The sequence below is a fragment of the Heloderma suspectum genome, chromosome 1, assembly GCF_057233095.1.
Source record: "Heloderma suspectum isolate Gila_16-S chromosome 1, 16-S_ref, whole genome shotgun sequence".
Lineage (NCBI taxonomy): Eukaryota > Metazoa > Chordata > Lepidosauria > Squamata > Helodermatidae > Heloderma > Heloderma suspectum.
This window is the reverse complement of record NC_139458.1, coordinates 262,449,821-262,473,994: the sequence shown is the minus strand read 5'-3', so window position 1 is coordinate 262,473,994 and position 24,174 is coordinate 262,449,821. Positions and strand designations below refer to the sequence as shown.

Sequence of the window (24,174 nt, the reverse complement as noted above, 5' to 3'; positions counted from 1 at the left end):
CCTTTCTTAGGAAATCTACCCAAAATTAGTTGTGCTAAAATGGGGGAAGGGACAGAGAAAGGAATGGTGATTCTATGGATGAAATTGAATCTCTTTTCCTTCTGTTAGAAAAGCTCTGTGCCTCAGCTACCTCCAAATATACAAATTGGTCATGTGACAAAACATTTAGTATTTTTTAATCTACTTGGTGTAGGTTCAGAGTAAGGCTCTGAATGACAGTGTTCTCATTTCTACTGGCATCCTTCCATCAGTCTTTAAAAATTCAATAGTTTCTTTCACAGGTCAAACACAATCCAAAATACTTTTAAATCATATCTAAAAACTCATCTGCCTTACCCTTCACAAACTGACTGATGTACACAAGTGAGCAAAGCAGGCTCGTTTCAGTTCTGCAGACTGTCACAAGCTACATAGGTCCTAACAACAATCCAGTAAGATGCCTTAAGTATGTTGAAGAGCTTTGGCATACCCAGTAGGACTTTAACTTCTTTTCTTTAAGCGTAAGTCCCATATTCCTCAAACTACTTTTGAAATGCGTACACAGACAAACTTTCCAAAATAGTGGCTAGAGTGTTGGACTAGGAGTCGGGCGATCCGGGTTCTAGTCCCCACTCAGCCATGGAAGCTCACTGGGTGACTTCGGGTCAGTCACAGACTCTCAGCCCAACCTACCTCACAGGGTTGTTGTTGTGAGGCTAAAATGGAGAGGAGGAGGATTATGTACACCGCCTTGAGTTCCTTAAAGAGGAAAAAAGGCGGGATATAAATGTAATAAATAAATAAAAATGCTGAGCAAATAAAGTTGCATAGTTCTCTGAATTGTTATTGCATAGGTTTTTTTAATTGTAGAGATTGGTATCCATCAATTTAATCTGAATTGTACAACATTACAGAGAAACTAGTTGCCAAATCCCTTCTCTACATGCAGAGTATCACAGCAATATGGGTTCAATCCAATATCACCAAAGTGGGCTTCCATTCACACAACAGGAGTTCCCCCTCCTCTCCTCCCTGCTGCATCCTCCTCTGCTCTTGAGGATTCCCCAACCCTCCAGAGTAGATTTGGGGACATTGGGCGGGGGGGATCCATTCTACTAGCAGTGTTCTTTCTGCTCATAGACACATTGCAATACAACCCTATATTGTCAGATATACATTATGTACGATGAAAAAATCTACCTACCTTGGTGGCTGAATTTTGAATTTTTCAAATATTTCAGGGTAAAGAAGTGGAAATATAACCATTTCCTTAAGTGCGTGAATGTGATTGCTCAATCCACCTATGCTATCAAAGCGCACCTAACAGAGGGATAAAAAATAACTTTTCACTATTGGTTTCATGTATAATCAGCATACATTTAGAGAATGCACTCAAAACTAGGTTTATTAACATTTAACATTTCTTTTGTTACGAATGTTAAATGTTAACATAATAACATTTCTTTTTAACATTTGGAAGTGTACCTTAATTTATAATATGCCTATTTTATTTAGATGAGCCACTGACATACCTCAAAACTACTAACGTAAATGTTATTCAATACGGTCAACTCCTAGTGTATGAAACGCAAGTTGCAAGTGCTGATCTAACTAGCTGACTCAAATCTATTGCATATTTATTTCAATTTCGATGCTACAAAGCTTCAGATTAGAGATGGTGATTATTTTCTTTTAGCGTAGATGTGTAGTTATAGAGACAAAGAGATGGAGCACACCGATTTGTCAAGAATCATTGGATCTACATCAGCCAAGCTTGCACCAACTTTCACTCGTTCACGCAGGATTCCACTGGCCAAGTCTTCTGCTCTGAAGTTCATAGGCAGACATCTGTTTGACACAAAAGCCAAACACATAAGATTCAGTTTCACGCTGAGCAAGGTTACGATCTGATGAACTTACATATATGCAGAAGGGATAAACATTTGTTTTTTCACATGTTTCAATTTGTCCCACCATAACAGTGGGAACTGTCACCATGGGAAAAAATGTAAGTGAAAGGTCAGCAACAGGTTATGCATAAAAAACTAAAGGCAAATGCACTAAAAGAAACATGAGTCTGAACACCACCGGACATTCGCCAGGTTCGGATGACATGCTGCAGGCTGTCGTGGGTTATTTAACCAACAATGAACTGCAGTGCCCATGGGTGCCAGGTTGTATATGAAACCCCCATTTGGGGGTTGAGTAGTGCGAACCCAGCAAGCATTGGTTATGCAAGCATTAAATGATCCTCGCATAATCCACGCTCCCTGGGCTTGCATGACACAATAACACCTAGTGGGGGATTCATATTCAAAATGGTGGTCGCATGAGCCCCACACACACCACAGCCTCACCACAGGTTAAATAACCCACAGTGGGTTGTCATGTCGTGTGAACAGCCCCTACATAAACCTCGACTGAGTTGCATTCAATAGAATTCCACTCACACTGGAGAAACTGGGTGGGGCAGGTATTTGTCAATTCCTTCTTTCGCTTGCCCCCTGAAATGCTGTTTCAGAGGGCTGGGCAACCCTCCAGAACAATGGGGGAGGTAGCAGTGGGGACTGCTGGAGAAGGAGGAATCAACAAAAATCAATACTCCACCCCCTTCCTCCAGCAGACAGCCTCCACTGGATCATGGTGCCCTTCCATATGCTGAGGGGCAAGTCTGGATCCAGCCCATAGTACGCAGAATGAAAATCTCTTAAATTCTATGGGATAATCCCATAGCACAGACTGAAATGACTAGCATGAATAAGGCCCAAGGTTCCATCCCAAAATTTTTAGTTAGAGGAAGGCATTTTCACATATCTGGCAAAATTCACCAGGCCAAGCATTTTGAATCAAGCTGAATAACAAAAGAAAATTACCGGTTTCTTGCTCTTGCCATGCTCTTAGATTTTCTTCTTTCAAAGCGTTCTTCATCCGAAGAGGTTGTATCACTACTATGAATGGCATGCTTCTTTCTCCTATGGAAGCAATGAAACAGCTGTGTGGGCAGGAAGCTTCAGTCTGTTTCCCGCCTCCCAGCTGAGCAGAGCAGAGCAAGCTGCTCCAGCTGGTCCAGGGACTACAGAAGCAAGAAAGCCGCCAGAGAGCAAGCGAACGGGGGAGCAAACAGGAGTTGGCCAGCGGAGTTGCAGTGGTAGAAGAAACAAAGGAGACAGAGGCTAAGAGGTAAGTGGGCTGCAGGAAGCCCAGGGGGCTACCCTTTATCCTTCTGAGTGGCTGTGAGCTCACCAGGTGCTTCTGAGAGCTCCAACTGAATTGGGGGTGTGTGGCTCAGTGGCTCCAACTGAGTGTGTGTGCCTCCAACTGAGTACTCCCAGCAGCTGTGTGGGCAGGAAGCTTCAGTCTGTTTCCTGCCTCCCAGCTGAGCAGAGCAAGCTGCTCCAGCTGGTCCAGGGACTACAGAAGCAAGCAAGCTCCCAGAGAGCGAGCGACCAGAGCGAGTGGACAGGGGGAGCAAACAGGAGTTGGCCAGGGGAGTTCGGCAGGGGAGGTCAAGGGGGAGGCCCCTAACTTTTTTTTTCTTTTTTAACAAACTTTTTTTTTTCATTTATTTGTCTTGTAACACACACTTCCAAACCAGTGGGACTCTGCTTTTAATCTCTACTGAGCAGAGGAGCAGGCACAGGCTAGTCTAGAACAATCAGAAAGCTAGACACAAAAACGGAATAGAGGCTATGGAAGGACAAGACTCTCCAGTGGTGGTGCCCTGCAAGGTGTGTGCAATGTTTGTTTTCGTGCCTGAGAACAACATAGCCTACACCTGCAACAAGAGCAAGTTGATCACGCTGCTGGAAGAAAAAGTAAGTGGACTGGAGTGGCGACTGTCGACCCTCCGGGGAATAAGAGAACACGAAGAGTTCTTGGACAGAATGGGGGAACTACAGCATCAAAGTGAAGACCAGAAGCTTGAAGAGCAACAGCAAGATGAGGCAGAAGTGGGAAATGCTGAGGTGAGGAAAAATGGAGTAGAGGATACTCCTTGGAAAAGGGTGACAGTTAGGAGGAGAAGAACTAGACGCCACTCTGCACCAGTGGAAGCTGTGGAACAGATTCCAGGTACTTGCGGATGAGACTGGAGGACAGCCTGCAGAGGAAGAATCACAGGGGAACCTACATGAGAGTGAGCAAGAGGATGAAGGTCAGTCAAGCAGAGGCGATGAAACCCAGGCCTACAACAAGAAGAGAAGAATAGTAGTAGTGGGAGACTCCTTGCTGCGTGGGATCAAGACCCAAGTATGTCACGAAGATCCGTGAACTCATCAGGTATGTTGTCTCCCGGGAGGACGGATTAGAGACGTGACTGAAAGGTTGCCTGCACTCATAAAGCCCACTGACAGGTATCCCTTTCTTCTCATCCATGTGGGAACAAATGATACCGCCAAGCGGAGCTACGAAGAAATCATGTCAGACTTCGAAGCTTTGGGAAGGAAACTCAAGAACTTTGGGGCCCAGATAGTTTTCTCATCCATCCTTCCAGTAGTCAGAAGAGGGCTCGAAAGGGAAAGAAAAATACTCCAGGTGAATGACTGGCTACGAAGGTGGTGCCGACGAGAGAGATTTGGATTCTGGGACCACAGGCTATACCTCCTGGAAGATGGGCCGTTGGCAAGGGACAGGTTGCACCTCACAAAGGCTGGGAAGAATGTGTTTGGCCACAGCATGAAGAACTTCATCAGGAGGGCTTTAAACTGAATCCTACAGGGAAGGGAGATGTAAAGTTGGGGGTAACAATGGACGAACGCTCATGCACCGCAATGGAGAGAACAGCTCTAATGGCGCCCAATAATAGTCTTCAGACACATGTAGGAAGAAAGCCAGACTATGAAGCACATGGTCTTCGATGTCTATATACTAATGCCCAGAGTATGGGAAACAAACAGAACAAACTTGAACTCTTAATACAAGAGGGAAATTATGACTTGATAGGTGTAACTGAGACTTGGTGGGATGACTCTCATGACTGGAATACAGCAATTGAAGGATATAACTTGTTCAAAAAGAACAGGAAGAACAGAAAGGGAGGTGGGGTTGCACTGTATGTGAAAAATACATATCTCTGCACAGAAATACAGGAGGATGAGCTTGGTAGCCCCATCAAGAGCATCTGGATCAAAATAAACAGAGCAAAGAATAAAAGGAACCTGGTGGTCACAGTCTACTATGGGCCACCCAATCAAGGAGAAGACGAGGATGAAACTTTTGAAAAGCAAATAGCCAATGTTTTAAGGAAGCATGATGTAGTAGTAATGGGGGACTTCAATTTCCCTGGTATTTGTTGGGAGACAAATTCTGCAAAACATGGCCCCTCCAGGAAATTCCTGACTTGTGTGGCGGATAACTTCCTCCTACAGAAAGTAGAGGAAGGAACTAAAGGATCGGCTATCCTTGACTTGATCCTAACTAACAGAGATGACTTAGTGGATAAAGTAGCAGTTACAGGAACTCTGGGGGAAAGTGGCCATGTTGTACTTCAGTTCTTGGTTCTAAGGGAAGCAAAAGCCGAGTGTAGTCAAATGCATACCCTGGATTTTAGGAAAGCTGATTTTAATAAACTCAGAACAATGATCAGTAAGGTCCCATGGCAAGCGACTCTAACGAGAAAAGGAGTTCAAGATGGGCGGGAGCTTTTAAAAGAGGAAATTCTCGAGGCACAATTACAAACAATTCCAACAAGGAGAAAAGGTGGAAGACAACAGAAGAAGCCAGTGTGGCTTCACAAAAAGCTTAAAGATGACCTGAAAACAAAAAAGGACACACATAGGAAGTGGAAAGAAGGCCACGCAACAAAGGCAGGCAGGTAGCACAGAATTGCAAGGATGGCATCAGGAAGGCTAAAGCTGAGAACGAGCTGATGTTAGCAAGGGATGCTAAATGCAACAAAAAGGCTTTCTTCAGCTACGTGCATAGTAAAAGACAGAGGAAAGGAATGGTGGTTCAGCTATTAAATAAGGATGGCAAAATGATAACAGAGGACAAAGAAAAGACAGAGGTGCTCAATTTCTACTTTGGCTCAGTCTTCTCCCAGAAGAGGGTCTATGACCCCCCTGGCAAAGGCAAAGTACAGGCTGAAGGGGCAGGATTGCAGCTGGAGGTCGATAGGCATATGGTCAAGGAACACCTAATTTGAATGAGTTCAAATCTCCAGGGCCAGATGAACTGCATCCTAGAGTAATAAAGGAACTGGCAGAAGAACTCTCAGAACCACTGTCTATTCTCTTTTGAGAAATCATGGAGGACGGGTGAACTGCCAGATGACTGGAGGAGGGCTAATGTTGTCCCTATCTTCAAAAAGGGTAAAAAGGAGGAACCTGGGAACTACAGACCAGTCAGTCTGACATCAATCCTTGGGAAAATTCTGGAGCAGATGATCAAGCAATCCATCTGGAAGCACCTTGAAAACAATGCCGTGATTACTCAAAGCCAACATGGATTTGTCAAGAACAAATCTTGCCAGACAAACCTGATCTCATTTTTTGATCAAGTAACCTCCCTTGTGGACCGTGGGAATGCTGTAGACATAATATACCTCGACTTCAGCAAAGCTTTCGACAAAGTGCCCCATGATATCCTGATGAGCAAACTAGCTCAAGGTAGGCTAGATGAAACAACGATCCGGTGGATCCACAGTTGGCTACAGAATCGGACTTAAAGAGTGCTTATCAATGGGACCTTCTCAAACCGGGGAGAGGTAATGAGCAGGGTACCGCAGGGATCAGTCCTGGGCCCAGTGCTCTTCAACATTTTTATTAATGACTTGGAGGAGGAGGTGCAGGGAATGCTGATCAGATTTGCAGATGACACAGAATTGGGCGGGATAGCGAATACTTTGGAAGACAGAAACAAAATTCAAAGTCATCTTGATAGACTGGAGTGCTGGGCAGAAAACAACAGAATGACATTTAATAGAGATAAATGCCAAGTTCTGCACCTAGGAAAAAGAAACCAAATGCACAGTTACAAGATGGGGGATATGTGGCTCAACAACACTACAAGCGAGAAAGATCTTGGAATTGTTGTCGATCACAAGCTGCATATGAGCCAGCAATGTGATGTGGCTGCAAAAAAGGCAAATGCTATTTTGGGCTGCATTAATAGAAGCATAGCTTCCAAATCCAGGGAAGTACTAGTTCCTCTCTGCTCATCACTGGTTAGGCCTCATCAGGAGTACTGTGTCCAGTTCTGGGCACTGCACTTTAAGAAGGATGCAGACAAACTGGAGAGGGTTCAGAGGAGGGCAACAAAGATGCTCAGGGGACTGGAAACAAAGCCCTACGAGGAGAGACTGAAAGATCTGGGCATATTTAGCCTTGAGAAGAGAAGACTGAGGGGAGATAGGATAGCACTCTTCAAGTACTTGAAAGGTTGCCACAGAGAGGAAGGCCAGCATCCCTTCTCGATCATCCCAGAGCGCAGGACACGGAAGAATGGGCTCAAGTTACAGGAAGCCAGATTCCGGCTGAACATCAGGAAAAACGTCCTGACTGTTAGAGCAATACGACAATGGAACCAATTACCTAGGGAGGTAGTGGGCTCTCCCACACTGGAGGCATTCAAGACGAGGCTGGACAGCCATCTGTCAGGGATGCTCTGACTTGGATTCCTGCATTGAGCAGGGGGTTGGACTCAATGGCCTTGTAGGCCCCTTCCAATCCTACTATTCTATGATTCTATGAAACTATTTCACTGAAAAGCATTTACTGAACTGTCCAGTGTTAACAATAAATTACATTAAAGACACTCAAAACATAATGTCTCCAGTTTCATAAATAGCATATAGCAAGCAGCTCTGCTTCATAAACTGAGCTGGTTCGGACCATGGTTTATTGGGAAATGAAGATGAAGCAAGCCTCAGCCTCTCATACTCCTCCTCTCCTCCAGCACAGCCAGCAAACTGTGGTTTAATCTGGCTACACCCAAAATATGAAATCAAAACATGATTCTGGCTTCTATTTAGAGATTAAGCTACTGTTTCCCAGTTCGGATGTTACAGAAAACTATGGTCTAACAAAACTGGAAGTCTTGCATTATGGTGCGAGAGAGATGGGAGGAAGGATGGGGAGGAGAGACTGTATGGGCACAACGCTTGTTCTGTCTAACAAACCATGATTTATTAGACTGAGATTGTTATATCTGAACCAGGCCTGTTTTTCAAAGAGATCAATTACCAATCTAAAAATTATGTATGTGCGAGAAAAATACAGTGTTCAAAGAGTTGTAGGAAAAAAGCAAAAAAAATATAAAAGACTGAGCAAAACCGCCATACAATAACACTGTGACCCACCTGAATTGCAGTTAATAGAGTAAAAGTGCACCTATCTTTTTCCTTTATACATTCACTTATCTTAGCACTTTCTCCAAAAAACTATTTCTAAAAGTCAACATACTAACAAAATATGAATGGGAAATATTCCAGCAGTATCATTTACCTTATATGGCTTCTTCTTGCAGGAGACCTATGAATGTCAAATAATGCATTTTCCCTTTTCTTCTGGTGAGCTGGCACTGGATAAGACAAACCAATTGGTAAAACAGAAAGCTGTGCAGTCGAATTTTCTTACAGATTTACACAAACTTCTACACCCTTACTGTTAGGTATCCTGGTACAGCTCACTAGTCAGAGATTTATGCAAAGAAGATATGCTGCAGCATCCTCTTCTTCCCTCCAAACCTGTTTCCTCGAATCTCCTGATTTCTACAAGACCTAAGTGACTGGGTTCAGACTACACAATAACCCACAATGGGTTAAATAAGAGACAATGGCTTAACGTCTGTCAGGAATTCTTTTAATCCACAATGGCTAAAATAACCCATAACCCACGGTCTGCAGTAGGGGATATTTAACCCACTATGGGTTATCATGTCATCTGTCGGGCACTGTAGGTTATTTTGCTCACCTACAAAGTCATGTGGCAAGAGCAATTCAGTTTGCTGCTGTCATTCTGCTTTTCATGAGAGTTCTCTGTGTAATGGAAACTCCCTGAGGGTTTGCTGGGATGGGGGGCAAAAAGTGGGCATTTCGCCCATTCCACAGTTGCCTCTGTTCCTCTTTAAAAAAAAAAAATCCTTTGCACTTTTGCGAATTTTCACAATTGCAGTATTAGGAACACGTTAAAGCTTCTATGCCCGTAATGTCAATGGGGAGAAATGTGCAATTCTGCTTTAGCACTTCAGCAAATGAGCAAAAGAGTGCTACAGCTCTGTGTGAGGTTTGGTCCTGATCCTGCAAACCATCAAGGTTTTATAGCCACCACAGCTATAAAACCTTGGTGCACTCAGGATTTTCATTCCTCTTGGGTAATTGCACAGGGATTTGATGGTGGATCAGGTGCCTCTCGACTAGGAAAGGCTGCGTGTGAAGTTTGGTCCTGATCCTCCAAACCCCTTAGGTTTTATAGCCATCACTCCCTTTTTGGTGCACACAGGATTTTACTCCTTGGTGGGTGATCATGAAGGGTTTTGATGGTGCATCAGGTTCCTCCTCACTAGGGGAGGCCCTTTTGGTGCACCCAGGATTTTCACTCCTTTGTGAGTCACCTGGAATTTTTGCTCCTTTGTCAATGGGTGAAACAACGCCACTGGCGGGACAGAGACAGGGGGACAGGAGACAGGGGATGGTTCAGATTACACACAATAGCTTAATAAACTACTCACAGTAGCTTATTAGCCTGCTTGTGTGGTGGGGCATCATAGATTATTTAAAAAATAAGCTATATGAGTAACTTATTAAGCCACCATGGCTTAAGGTGAAGTCCAAACGCAGCCAGTATGTATGATGGCCACTAGATTGCACTCAAAATATTTTGCATAGTAAAATAATCTAGCTTTAGAACACTACTGATGAACGTAAAGGGTAAATAAAAGGTAAAAGCCACAAGAAAGCAGATTTCATATTGCGGGCTCAGATAATATCCCACATTTAAATCTATGTTAAGCCACTAGGGTGTATGGGACAATGCAGGATGCACACTCAAATATGGAGAGTGAGCTGCCATTCTGCATGTAGGAAGAGAAAACACTGGGAGGCATTCAAAGCCCAGTGCTGGGCAGCACCCCCTGACTAGAAAAAGCAGGTTCTTTCCCAAATCTGCTACAAGCGTTTTTCTCACTGGGACCTAAATCTGGGAATGCTTGGACTTAGATTCCTGCATTGAGAAGGTGGGTTGGACTCGATGGTCTTATAGGTCCCTTCCAACCCTACTATTCTATGATTCTATGATCTCCTAGCTCTTCACACAATGGGAGGACAGAAAGAAGATGAGGCACACAAACCTAAGACCTGCTCCTAATCTCACCATGCCTAAAGGTTGCAGAATTGTTCTATTAGAGCCACAGTCAAAATTGTACATAATCCTTCTTTCACTAAACAAGTCAAAGGGTCAGTTCACACAACATAACAGCCTATTACGGGTTAATTTACCTGTGAGGAGCTGAGGTGACTTCCAGACGCCATTATGAATACGCAAGCCCCAGCCAGGGGTTGCTGTGGCTTGTCACATTGTCCAAACCCAGGTGGCAGGGGTTATCTGAGGGTTAAACAACTCTCGCATAACCCTAAAACCCTCGCATAACCCTGGCACATGTCGCTGCGCCCCAAGGGTTAATTAACCCATGGTGGGCTGTCGTGTCATCCAAACCAGGTCACACAGTGAAAAATACAACGCAAGTAAAATGATACCTTAAACAGACTAATGTTCTCCCTTCATGCTGGATGTTCAAGAAACAAAAAGGAGGGAAGAAGAGATCATGCATTATATTTTTTCCACCCCTCCTCAAAGGAGCTCAGGGTGGCATACATAGTTCTTTCTCCTCCCACTTTATCCTAACAACTCTGTGAGGTAGGTTAGGCTGAAAGATGAATGGCCCAAGGTCACCTACTAAGCCTCATGGTTGAGGGGGGAATGGACACTCTAACCAAGATGAGATGTTGCCAAACCAAGTCATGTCAATTCCCCCAAGGTTCTCATGGCTTCAGGATGGAGCAAGGGGAGAGTTACTTGGATTATCAAGCAAACATTTTTATCTTTCAAATTACACAAATGGTGCTTTGGAGTCAGAGCAGTAAATGAAAATTATATTTTCACTGTGGTGACATCACATTGTATCTTGTTATGAACGTATAGTGCGAAAAGCAAGGGACTTCTGGATCCATCATTTTGAAAATTAGTTGGTCCAGTAATTTGGCATCATTTATCTTGCTGTATCAAGTCTGATCAGATTAAGTCAAGTGGTTTTAGCAAGTTACTAAAATTAAGTTAATCCTTTTCTGTCTTACCTATAGGAGGTGCTTGGTATCTTTCCACTGTTTTTCTCTGTCTCAGATTATATGGACGATCATTTTCTTCTCCCTCTGCCTCTTCTGCTTCAATATCTCCATCTTCTTCTTGAGATTCTAGAAAGACGCAGCAAATGAAAACATATACAACTTCATCACAAACTCTTTCATAACATCTTTTGGGTTCCTTCATCACACACTCTTCTGTAACATCTTTTGGCTTCCTGTTAATTGGCAAATTAACAAGAAGGCAAATTTCTTTTGTAAAATGTATAACTGGGTCAAGGTATTTTTGCAATATCCCAGGATGAATGCCCTTATGGGCAATACAGAATGTAATTTATTTAAAAGATTTTTAACCTGCCTTTCAAGGTGCACTGCCTTCACAAGGTAGCTTACAAGATTCAAAACACATTAAAATAATACAATTTACATGTTTAAACAACATGATTTTAAAAAACCGCCAGCAACCAGATTTTTTTCCCCAAGTACAGCACATTCAACCCCAAACACAGAGTGGAATAAATGTGTCTCCAGAAGTTTTTCTTTTTTTAAATAGCAGTGATGAGGCCATCTTGCTCTCCTTGGAGAGTAAGTACCAAAGTTGTGTGGCCACTACTGAGGAAGTCCTACCCCTAGTATCCACCAGCCTAATGGCTCTCATCAGCAGGCCAGAGAGCAGGGCCTCTAACATTGACCTTAGTACATGGGAAGGATCATAGAGGTGTAGGCAGTCCTTCAGATAATGCAATCCTTTAGATAACATGGACCCAAACTACTTATGCGTTTAAAGGCCAAAACCAACACCTTGAATTGGGTCCAGAAAGGAATAGGCAGCTAATATTACTGATACCAGATAGGTATAATATCATCTGACCACCTAGCTCCCACAAGCATTCTACTTCCACATTACGTACTAGTTGCCATTTCTGAACTATCTTCAACGGCAGCCCCACATAGAATACATTACAGTAATCTAACCTGCACAAAAGCAAGGGATGCATCAGTCACAAAGTCAGTTTTCTCTAGATAGGACCACAACTGTCAAAATCAGCCTAAACAGGTAAAAAGCATTACCAGCTACCAATGCTACCTCCACCTCCATAGACAGCACCAAGTCCAGGTGTGCTCCCAGACTGCACAGCAGGCTCTTTAGGAGGAGTGTGACCCCATTCTGAGTCAGATCTAAACCTCCATCCAGATGAGCAGATTTCCCAACCCACAGCATTTTCAACTTTTTGAGATGGCTTCTTGGCCCTCATCCATCCCAATGCTTCCCCTGGATTCAACTGCCTCCCTGGAATTAGATGGTGGAAAAGATAGGTAGAACTGTGTGTCATCCACATATTAATGATACCTTAAGCCCAAACCTCCAGCAATTTCATGTAGATAAGGAAAAGAATTTAAAATCAACGGAGACAACCCAAGGATAGATTTAGTAAATTATTTGAATATTTATGCAGCAGAGGGTATTTTGGTCCATGAGATATAACTGATCATGTTTGGGGATATCAGCAACTGTATGATCATATAACCTTGTAGCCATATACTGGCTTCTTTACACAATCATTTTCAACAATATCTATCAATATAGCTAGCTAACTTCTGCCATCAATACCTTCTTCTTCTCCTTCTGTGGAAACTTCATGGTGGTTCTGGATTCCATAGCTATTTCTCCTCAATGATTTCCTCCTTCTCTTCACACGTGAATACATATCCATGTTTTCCTAGAATAAAGGTAATTTCAAAGTAACCTGAACTGTAAATAGCAAAATGCACACCATGTTTAACTGTATAGATCCCAATTATTCAGAGGTGAATGGTTGAGAGAGAGAGAGAGAGAGAGAGAGAGAGAGAGAGAGAGAGACTGGGTTCACATGACATGATAAGCTACAATGGGTTGTGAGCCTTGTTAGTTTCAGAGTTGCTAACTGTGACGTGCGAACCCAGCGCAGATGATTCAGTGTAGATTGCTAATCATGCACAAGCCACCCTGGCCAGGTTCGGATAATCAGCAGCAAAAAGAAGTGACTGTGGCTTCTTTTCTCCGCCCCATACATGCTGCCTGGACGCACACCATTTCCCAGATTACAGCACGAGTTCTTGTGCCATCGGAACCTAGAAAGGTGCGTAGCAGGGATGGCTTTCAAACCACCCTGCAACCCATGGCTTGTTGTGTTACAACATAGTTTGGAAGCCATCCCTTCCATGCACCTTGCCGGGTTTGGAGGACGTGACAACCCACAAAGCAGCATGGATAATTAGGGAAATTGCAGGTGCACAAGAAGCATATGCAGGCCAGGGAAAAGACGCCACGGTGGCTTCTTCTCCTCTGATGATCGTCCAAACCCAGCTCAAGAACCCATGGCTTGTAGTAGGGTTGTTGAGGGTAGCTTGTTCTTGAGGTGGCTTGTTGTGACATCCAAACCCAGCACCATAGTTTGTCTCAAGCAACTACAGAGTTGCCTGGCAAGAGCAGCAAAAAAGTCCATGCCACTCTTCACAATCCTGCCAGTGCCAGGCCCAGCCTCCCTCGCCAGTGATGTCTGTCCCCTCCCTGCTCTGATCGCTGCCCCTTTTCGGAGCATTTACTTCATTCGCCACCTTTTGGGGGGCATCTTTTGGGGCAGGGGAGTTGAAAGAAGGTGCTCCATTTTACTGCCTTGCCATGAGATTTGCGCAAATTTATCCCATGTTTAGCCCAACAGAGCCATATCCCCATATTGTTAATATACTGATCTATTTCATCCTCCACTTTTGGCTTCCTTCCACTGTTAGCTGCCACCGCCATTCTCCCTCATCCCATCAGTGCCCTCAGCCCCCTGCTCCAAGCCTTTAAAATTGCGCAACTCTCCCCTCCATTTACTGCTCACACCAACAATAATTACACCCGGTTAGCTGCCCCAATGGGGCCCCATCTGCTCTGTGCCCTTCAGCTGCCTAAGAGTTTTCGGAGGTTTTAACTGTCGGGGAGATTTGTGCAAATTCGCTGAAGTGCAGTAACCCCAGCAGTAATTGCTCTGAAAAGAAGCCATGATTGGGGGGGGAGCTTCAAAAACTCCCATTTGTTGACTTCATTGTGACTTGGGGAAGTGTTGAAAGTAGGGAGGACACTGACAAACGTCAATTCAAGCCATAATAGCAAGAGAATGACTTCAGTGCTCCTTTTTGCAGCAATTACTTCTCTTAATTTTTTTTCTTTTTTGATGCTTCTGAACTGTGCAAATAGGTTCATACTTTCTCTTAGTATTATTTTTTCCCCTGTCCTTCACAAGCGTGCACAGATTAGCCTATGTGCAGTCTCGCCTTGCCGATTTTCTAGTATATTACCTACTGCACTTGGGTAGTAAGTATTTTTTCCCCTGTCCTTCCCTCCCGTTGGGTATTTTTTTCCCCTGTCCTTCACAAGCGTGAGCAGATTAGCCTATGTGCAGTCTCGCCTTGCCAATTTTCTAGTATATTACCTACTGCACTTGGGCTGTCCCTTGACAGTGGTAACATATAAGGAAATTGACAAGGTGAGACTACACATAGCAAACAGGTGAATCTGCGCTCTTGTGAAAGACTGCGGAGGATAATTTTAAAAATTACGATCCCATTTGTATTCTTTCAAAGCACCAGAAAATAAGAAGGAGCAAACGAAGAAATGCTCTGAAAAGAGGTAGCGATCAGAGCGAGGAGGGGAGCTGGGGAGGTTTCCCACCATAGGAATGAGGATATGACACAGGGTGCAATCCAAAGGACACTGGAATACATGCAGGGAGTGGGCTGGAAAACTGAGGGGAAAAGAAGCCATGCCAAGCCACTGCGCACCCAATCGTCTGTTGTGAGTAACGTGACTGGGCAAGCAAACAACCAACCGACAGTTTATTCTCCAGGGTGGCTTAGCATGAAGTGCGAACCAGCCCAGAGAGAGAGAGAGAGAGAGAGAGAGAGAGAGAGAGAGAGAGAAGTGCTGCTAAGAACACAGGCAAAATAAATGCAACTATCTTCACTGTTGCTCAGTGATCAGAGTACTGAATGTTCCAAGCTTCCTTCCTTGTCTTTAAGGGCTACAGCAAAACACAGGGGCAGTCAACAAAACAATATAGTTACTGTATCAGTCCATATACACAAGTTTATAGCATACAAAAATATATGATTTCACAACAGTGGCACACCTACTCTTGAGCAAGTGTCCACATAAAGCATATTCAGCATTGTGGAACTCACAGTAGCAAGGCAACCCTGACTGGAGTGTTCAAATTCTCTGGCCTTGCCAGCAAGTGGCAGTGTGATACACAAGATATTGCTGTCCTAGAGTTGGGAGCCATAGAGGTAAACCAGAGGCTCAGGAATTCCACCACTCAGAGCCACAACTTCCCTGCAGCCAATAGGGTTGCTGGGAGGGGCAGGGCTGTTGCACCCTAGCCAGCTCATAAAAGGGGAAGCCTTATTGCCTCATCAGGTGGCTTCCATTTAACCACCCATTTGCCACTGTATTTAAATAGTTGTGCAAGCCTCCTGAGTCGCAGCAGATAAGACAGGGAAAGTGGTTTTCTAGTTCCCATGACTGGCTGTTAGATGTGGGTTTCTACTGCTTGAGGGATGCTTCCTTCTTTAAGAGACCAGGCACAATATAATTTATGGAACACATTAATACAGAAGAAATTCACAGCTGGGCTGTTCTATGTTAACTTGCAACAGCAGAGATGGGAAAGCCTAATACAAGTTATGCTAGAACCTATTCCCATTTTAACCAAATAGTATATTGCTGCTGGTAGTAATGTTTTTTTCCCCAATATAAGTTGACACCAATTTTTACCCTAGTCTGCTGTGTCAACTATTCCCGCCCTCTGCTCAACTGCTGTCACAATGACCCATAAATGAATAAAATACGGTAATGTATATTAGAAATTAACTAAAGTCAATATATTATTAATCTGTGTTTTAGGTGTTGTACAGAAACAACATATCCAAAGCTTAAACAAAATGCGCGGGGGGGGGGGGGTAATTTTTGGGCAAGAGACTTAAACTTACAAATTCTGTATCTGTCCACATGCGCAACCGTTCCACTTCACCGGAACGCCTATTCCGTCTGATGTTAATATTGTCCATTTCCTGAAGAACAGCTTCAGCAGTACTAAAGTATATAAATATTAATATGAAATTTAACATCATATTTGCAATAACCAACTTGTCAGATTTTATGTAGACACAATGGGTTGGATTCTAATCTGTACAGAGGGGGCTTTTGATACAGCTGAAGATCCCACTGGAAGGAATAGGGAGGCCATTTTAACAGATTTTCACTGCAACTTTCTCACTCCCTTTTGGAGGGATCTCCAACTGCCAAAGCAGATTTTTGGAGGGCACAAAGGCCTGAAGGAGTAGGGGGCAATCAGTGAAAACTTCCCACTCCCACAAAGAGCAACATCAACATTATACCTCTTGCCAAGAATGCACAAGGTTCAGAGATTAAATATAAATTGGCAGAAAAAGGATAAAGAGCTATCCCGACAGTCCACAAAACTCCCTCATTGAAGTTAACTGCCACAGCTGGCTTCATTTATTAAAATGAGCACATGGCAGTTCAGAGCATTCCTACTTGAAACAAACCCATAGTATTCCAGAACTGTGGGCAGAATCCAACAGGGCGCTTATGCCTCCGCCAATTCTCTTATGCCCCACCAATTCCCATCCCCAAGTGGCACCCCACCACTTGCAGAACAAAGATTTAGTGCTTCTGGGGCAACCGGAAACAAGCGAAAACAGTCATTTCTGGAATGGGGCAGACTGGCCAAGCTCACATAAGGGAGCTCTGACAACTTGTCCCAATCAAGAAACAAGTGTTTCCACTCATTCCGGGGCTTCCTCTGGGAGGCTCTAAATCTCTGTTGCACAAGTGGTGGGTCCCACTCACGCACCTGAATCAGCAGGACCCACAGCTTGCACAACAAAATCGGCAGGATGCAACAGAACTGGCATGGGCATAAGCACCCCACTGGATTCCACCCAAGGAGAAGGATAAAGAAGTGAAGTGGAACACCACAGTATTGCCAACTGAGACTATTGGTTAATAGCCAGGATACACTGAGCACAGCTGAGGCCCAAAGAGCTGAGGCCTCAAAGCAGCTGTCACCAAAAATTGCTCAGCATAATCCACTACCAGCTTCCAAGCCCACAAAGTGGACTGAAAAGTGCAAAAAGAGGGGAAAAGATAGAACACCTGCCAGGCTTGTAGCCAGGAGCATCAGCAGCTGATACCAGCTAACCTAGCAGACAACCTGAAAACAGTAGGGTACTCCAAGCCTCAAAATCTTGGAGAGGACTGCCCTGCAAATCTAGAAACTACTAGGGCCCATCGTTCCCTTAAAATAACCTAAGTGTTGCTCAACACCCTTTAGAAATGTGTGGATTAGCAAGAGGGGCTCCCTTAGAAATCTACCTAGAACTATGCTCATCAAGGAGTATGATATACCCCCATAGCACCCTTCCTAAACCTGATGCCCTCCAGATGTTTTGGACTACAATTCCCACCATTCCTGACCATGGGCCATGCTGGCTGGGGTTGATGACAGTTATAGTCTGAAACATCTGGAGGGCACCAGACTGGGGAAAGCTGCCCTATGAAATCTATAACCCACTTCCTCTGAAAGACCTGGAAGAGGCAAAGTAAAATTTGGAAACCTTACAGGGAGCCTTTTCACTGGTGTTGCTCTCTAAACCCCCACAGACATAGTGATCTTTCATAGCTTTCAACAGTATACTGTAAGCTATAAGAACATAAGAGCAGCCATGCTGGATCAGACCAATGGATCACTTAGTCCAGCATTCTGTTCACACAGTGGCCAACCAGCTGTCGACCAGGAACCCACAAGCAGGACATGAGTGCAACAGCACCCTCCCACCCATGTTCCCCAGCAACTGGTGTACATAGGCTCACTGCCTCTGGTACTGGAGGTAGCATATAGCCATCAGGACTAGTAACCATTCATAGCCTTCTCCTCCAGGAATTTGTCTAACCCTTTTTAAAGCCATCCAAATTGGTGGTCATCACTACATCTTGTTGTAGCGAATTCAATAGCTTAACTATATGCTGTGTGAAGTACTTTTTTTTATCTATCTTGAATCTCCCACCAATCAGCTTCATGAGATGATCCCAGGTTCTATAATATGAGAGAGGGAGAAAAATGTCTCCCTATCCACTTTCTCCACACCATGCATAATTTTGTACACCTCTATCATGTCTCCCCCTATCCTCCTTTCTTCCAAGCTAAACAATCTCAGCTGTTGTAACTTTCCCTTACAGGGGAGATGCTCCAGTCCCTTGATAATTTTAGTTGCCCTTTTCTCCACTTTTTCCAACTGTACAATATCTTTTTTTAGGTGTAACTGTATCCCACTGGTTCTCTCCATTCCACCAGGTTTCTGTAATGCCCACTATATCCAGGTTCTCCTTTAAAACCAAGCACTCCAACTTTCCCATTTTGGCTCGGAGGCTTCTGGCATTTGCATAGAAATGCTGATACACAGTGTCCCTCCCCAGATATCTCTGGTATGTGCATCTTTTGTTATGGATCTTAGGCCTCTTTGATTGGCTATTATGTTTTACTATACACTCATGGCCTATTTCCTCTCCTTCTACATTTGGGCAATTGAAAACATTTTCATCTTCATCCCTTTGGAATGATTTAACCTGAACCAGATGCTTCCTACTCCTGCTGGCTTTCCTCCAGGATTTAGTTTAAAAGCTACTCTACCATCTTTTTTATGTTTAGCGCCAGGAGCCTGGTTCCATTTTGGCTTAAGTGGAGCCCATCCCTCTTGTACAGGTCCAGCTTGTCCCAAAACGTTTCCCAATGACTAACAAATCTGAACCCCTCCCCCCTGCACCACCGTCTCAACCACGCATTGAGGCTCCTCAGCTTTACCCGTCTAGCTGGCCCTGCACGTGGAACAGGTAGCATTCAGAGAAAACCACCTTGGTGGTCCTCCTACCTAGCAACCTAAATTTGGCTTCCAGGACCTCACGACTACATTTCCCCACATCATTGGTACCAACATGGAGCACGACTACTGACTCCTCTCCAGCACCATCTTGTAGGCTATCTAGATGGCATGTGGTATCAGCAACCTTCGCATCAGGCAGGCGTTTCACCATGCAGTCTACACGCCCATCACAAACCCAGTTGTCTATGTGTCTAATGATCAAATCTCCCACTACCACAAGCCCCCTTCCCCCAGAGTCACATCCTCAGTGCAAAAGGATATTTGCTCATCTTCTGAGGAATGGGTCCCTTCTAAGGGATCATTTCCCTCTTCCTCAAAATGATACCTTCCTTCCCCAAGAACTGTCTTCTCCGTGACCACAGAGGAGCTGTCACCCAAGGAGTGGGACACCGCTATTAGGTCCCTGAAGGTCTCATCCACCAACCTCTCTGCCTCTTAGCTTCTCCAGGTCAGCAACCTTGTCTTCAAGGAAACGAACATGTTCCCTGAAAGCCAGGAGCTCGTTACACGGAGCAAACACCCATGACTTCTGTCCAGGAGGCAGATAGTTGTACATGTGGCACTCTGTGCAATACCCTGGATAGCCCCCGCACCCCTGCTGGCTTTCTACCTTCATAACTAGTTTTTTGTGTGTGTTTTACCTGGAAAACTTAGTTGTTACTACGACAAAGTGCGGAATTTAATTATAGTTATTTATTTACAGTTATTTACTCTGAGTAAGGACGGAAGAGTTTACTACCCTGGCTTCCTCACCCTGTTATTAATGTCGCACAGGTGCTTAACTCGCTTGCTTTCTGACGCTTTGTCACTGGGGCTGAGATGCTTCATCACTATGACTCCTCTCACTCAGAGAGCTGAATCCCTTGCAAGCATGACTCCTTGTATAGATAGGCCCAATGCTACTGCAGTGAATCTGACTGGAGGGCCTCGTTTGAAAAGCAAGGGAGGCTGTGTGTGAACTCCTGATCAGCACTAGTTTCCAGTGGCTGGGTATGTAGGTCAATTAGCCCCCCAGGGACTGGAGATTCCTATTTAAGAAGGACTACAGAGAGTAGTGAATGGGAGACCTATTTAGGGGAGATCCTCTATTCAAGGGGTCGTTGGAGGGGACAGCAGATAGGTGGTTTGGGAAGGATGTGGTTTGCAGGGACTGAGTCTTTTTTTCAAAAAACTAAATAAGCGGAACTATTAAACTTGCTTTATTTAATAAACTTTTCTCTTTGAGGCCTAAAACCTGAACCTAAACTGAGCCCAAAACTGAAGCTAGCCTGCCCTTTTTCTGCTTATAAGCACACTCTTCCACTAGTTAGTTCTGTATAGTAGCTCTTGCCTTTAAAGGGTGGGATTTTGTACAACAAAACTTACAAAGATTATTAGTCCTTTGTTTATAAGTTATAAATAGAATGAAAACTACCTGCCCAACAGTTACACTAAAATTAATAATCATGATAAAAACTGAAGTATAATAATGTCAAAGTATGAAATTTAAAGACAGTTGGCTAACAGAATATAGCTTCAACAGCTTTGCAACAGCCAGAGGATGTTGGAGGCAAAAGGCCTCAAAATCCCTGTTAAACAAGGCCAGATTAAAATACTTCAGAAAGAAAACAAGATGTATGCACTATTGCGTAGTGATTAAACAAACTTGAATATGCTTACGGATAGTACTGCACTAGGATATATATTTACTAATGATAATATGACAAGCTTTATGTGCCACAATTAGAACCAGAAAATCACTATTTAGCAGTTCAGAAATTAGATATTCAAGGTGGGGAGACATCTTTTTCTGAAGATTGCTTTCTCATAGTCTGAAACACCACAATTTTAACAAATGCATTAAATTGAACATCACTGTTACTGGAATATTCCAACGTACCTATTTACTAGCTGATCAAATAGTAAACTCTGATTCAAACTTTCAAATCTGTTTTTTCTGGATCGACAACTTTTTCTGATTTCTCTGCCTCCATTTATGCAAGCATGGTCCCCTTCTCCTTTTTTTTCTCCTCGAAGGGAACAGCTTTTGAGAGCTGAAAGATTAAGTTATTATTTTAATCTGCAGAAGAACACCTGAGGAAGAATTCTAGGGCATGGCTACTTAACAAGGATGACATTAAAATTTGTAAGATTTAAGTACTACAAGGAAACAAGTATGCACCCTTTCTTTCCTTGTAGGATCATTTCTATTACTTTGGAACAGCCTTCTTCAACCTGGTGCCATCCAGATGTTTTAGACTACAACTCCCACCATCCATAATCATAGGCCATGCTGGCTGGGGCTGATGGGAGTTGAAGTCCAACACACTTGGAGTCTACCAAATTGGGGAAGGCTGTATTAGAACGTAACAGGTCAGTAATGTGCCTAAATTCAGATATAATTGTTTATTATTCCTACTTTCTCTGTAATGTCTTCCACTTATTTGTTTAGTCCTAGTACATCCTAAGCTGCTTTTCAAGTTTCTTAAAAAACAAAAGTTACCCAGAAAATCCTGCTACAACTTCATAACAGAAAACATTCACAAAGCAAACATTTCATTTTCCGTTTATTTTGTACTTCTACTATTGGGAAGAAGTGAAGATCGTAAGAGTGGAAGTCTACTTGCACAATGGGATTTTCTCCCTCCCCTGTAGTCCCCCAGCCCATTCCAGAGAAGATTTGGTAGGCATGCAGGGGAAGGGGAAGGGGACTCCCCCCCCACACACCATTCTGCTGAGAAAACCAGTTCTGTCAGGAGAAAATCCTCACTGGATTTCACCCATTGACTTTTATATTTACTCTTCTTTCTTCAGACTAACAATCCATTTTAGACAGTGACTGATTTGCACAATCGTGGGGGTCGAATAAGCCATCGTGGCTTCTCCCCTTGCTCTCGTGCGTGCTGCATGCATGCCAGTTTGTTTATAAAATTACCTGTGCTGCAGCACAGATTGGCATGTCATCTGAACACAGCGTGCAGCATGGCAGGGTTGACCCACCCTACAACCTCTACTGCATGTCATGGGTTGTAGGGTAGAAATAAAGCCACCCCTACTGCGCCGCATGCCGGGTCTGGACAACACACCAACCAGTGTGTAACTATGTAAACAACCAGAACATGTGCAGCACATGCAGGAGAAGAAGCCACAACAACTTCTTTTACCCCTGCAATGGGGTGACCCCAATGTTAATATAATGTATAGAAATTGTGATAAGAAAAGCATAGCAAAGGATGTTATGTGGGAACCCATAGATAACATTTGTTTGTCTGGCAAAAAATATTGCAGATATCAAAAGATAAAAAGAAGCAGGGGAATCATCAGAAATTTCAAAATGTTTATGGGTAGAGAACCTTGGCAAAACAACGAAAATGAAATACTTACATAAGCTACGCCCATTTGGTAAGGTAGCACCAGACTGAGAAGTTAACCTAAGAAATAATTAAATTTGCAAAATACATTAGCTTGTTGCATGAAAGCTAAAATTCACTTCTGCAGCAATTATTCTTAAATGTTATGGACATTACTATAATTTCATATAACACTAGCAAGCTGAAAAGTAGTTTACTATCCATCTGCCATCTCTCATGATAACTGAGAGAGGTGGGTCACTATTTTTCAGCTTGCACAGCTGGGGAAATGAGGCAGAGTTAGCAATTTGACCCAGGCCACCAAGTGAGACAACACAGAAATGAGAATTGAACTTTGGCCTCCCAGACCCAAGTCTGGCTCCTTATCCACTAAACAACATTGACTCTCTCAAATGTTTATACATATTCATATAAAGCATTACTACTAGTGAGATTTATCCGAGTATATATTATTTAATTCATTCTTCTAAAGCATTCATTTGGGCTGATGGTAGAGACAAACTTCACAATTATGTGTAGCTAAACAATGTCAGGTTTCCAGAATTATAAATAGCTGTATGCCCAGAAGAATTTTAAGAGATGTTTTTTCATCTTTGCCCTACTGTTGAAAAACCCTCCACCTGTGGAACTAAGTAAAAGAAAATGAGTTCTGCCTAAGGTGGAAGCTAGAAAACCTATATTTAGGCAATGTGAAATTGTTGAAGTTGTACTAAGAATCTTGTGGTATCTCAGACTAACACAGCTACCCTATGGAAATTAGTTACAACTTAGAATAATTTAATAAGCCATGAAGAGAGAATCAGTTGAACTGTGATTTTAAAACATATATTACATTAATTTACAGTGACTGTATTATTAAATGAAATGTATTCAATATACAGACATTCTAATACCTCCACTAGGAATTAGCTGTTGCAAAAGCAAAGCTTACTGTAGCAATTTAGCTCAAGACCTTATAGGTTCAAGTATTTTTGAACCTGTAATTTTCTGTGTAAAAAAAATCAGAAGAGCTTTCAAACTGCAAGTACTTTTTAACAGAAACTAGCCAAATCAAAGAAGAGTGATAGCTCAGCAGCAGAGGACACACAAAAGGTTCAATCCTTGGCGTCACCAGGTCTGCTTGGAAAGGCCTGTCTGAATACCTAGAGAACTGCTGCCAATCAGTGTAGACAATATACTGTACACTACAGTGTAGACCACTGCTCTGACTTGGTATAAGGCTAGCTTCCTAGGGAGCGTACACATCTTTTAAATAAATAAATTCCTATGTTCTTAAACAATATAAGGCAGAAACTGCTCCGCTTTAGCTAAATGGCAAGAGTAATGAAAGTTACATTCTCTCAGGAAGCTTCCCATATGCAATATGGGGATACCACTGACTTGACTTAGAGGGATGTTGGAAGGATTACTGAGATAATATATATCAGATATATTGAAATATGCTATATAAATGCTAATACCAAAAAACAACTCAGACACAATGTGGCATGGGCTTGCTACAAACTGTGGCTACGATGTGATGCAGGGACGGCAATGTGATACTCAGCATCTTGCCATTTCCCTCCA

General features: G+C 43.3%; 1 protein-coding gene across 2 annotated transcripts in view; it reads right to left on the bottom strand.

The window, feature by feature from the left end:
* The window catches only part of ATAD2B (ATPase family AAA domain containing 2B), a 101,339-nt gene that overhangs the window by 64,195 nt on the left and 12,970 nt on the right, over positions 1-24,174 (bottom strand). For both annotated transcript variants that reach the window (XM_084826504.1, XM_084826505.1), the window contains exons 3-11: positions 22,622-22,668; positions 21,138-21,291; positions 16,286-16,388; positions 12,885-12,993; positions 11,267-11,383; positions 8,421-8,496; positions 2,853-2,951; positions 1,716-1,827; positions 1,184-1,299 (exon numbers count right to left, since the gene is read on the bottom strand). In XM_084826504.1, coding sequence (XP_084682630.1) covers positions 1,184-1,299; positions 1,716-1,827; positions 2,853-2,951; positions 8,421-8,496; positions 11,267-11,383; positions 12,885-12,993; positions 16,286-16,388; positions 21,138-21,291; positions 22,622-22,668 — 933 coding nt within the window. The remainder of the gene's footprint in view (positions 1-1,183; positions 1,300-1,715; positions 1,828-2,852; positions 2,952-8,420; positions 8,497-11,266; positions 11,384-12,884; positions 12,994-16,285; positions 16,389-21,137; positions 21,292-22,621; positions 22,669-24,174) is intronic.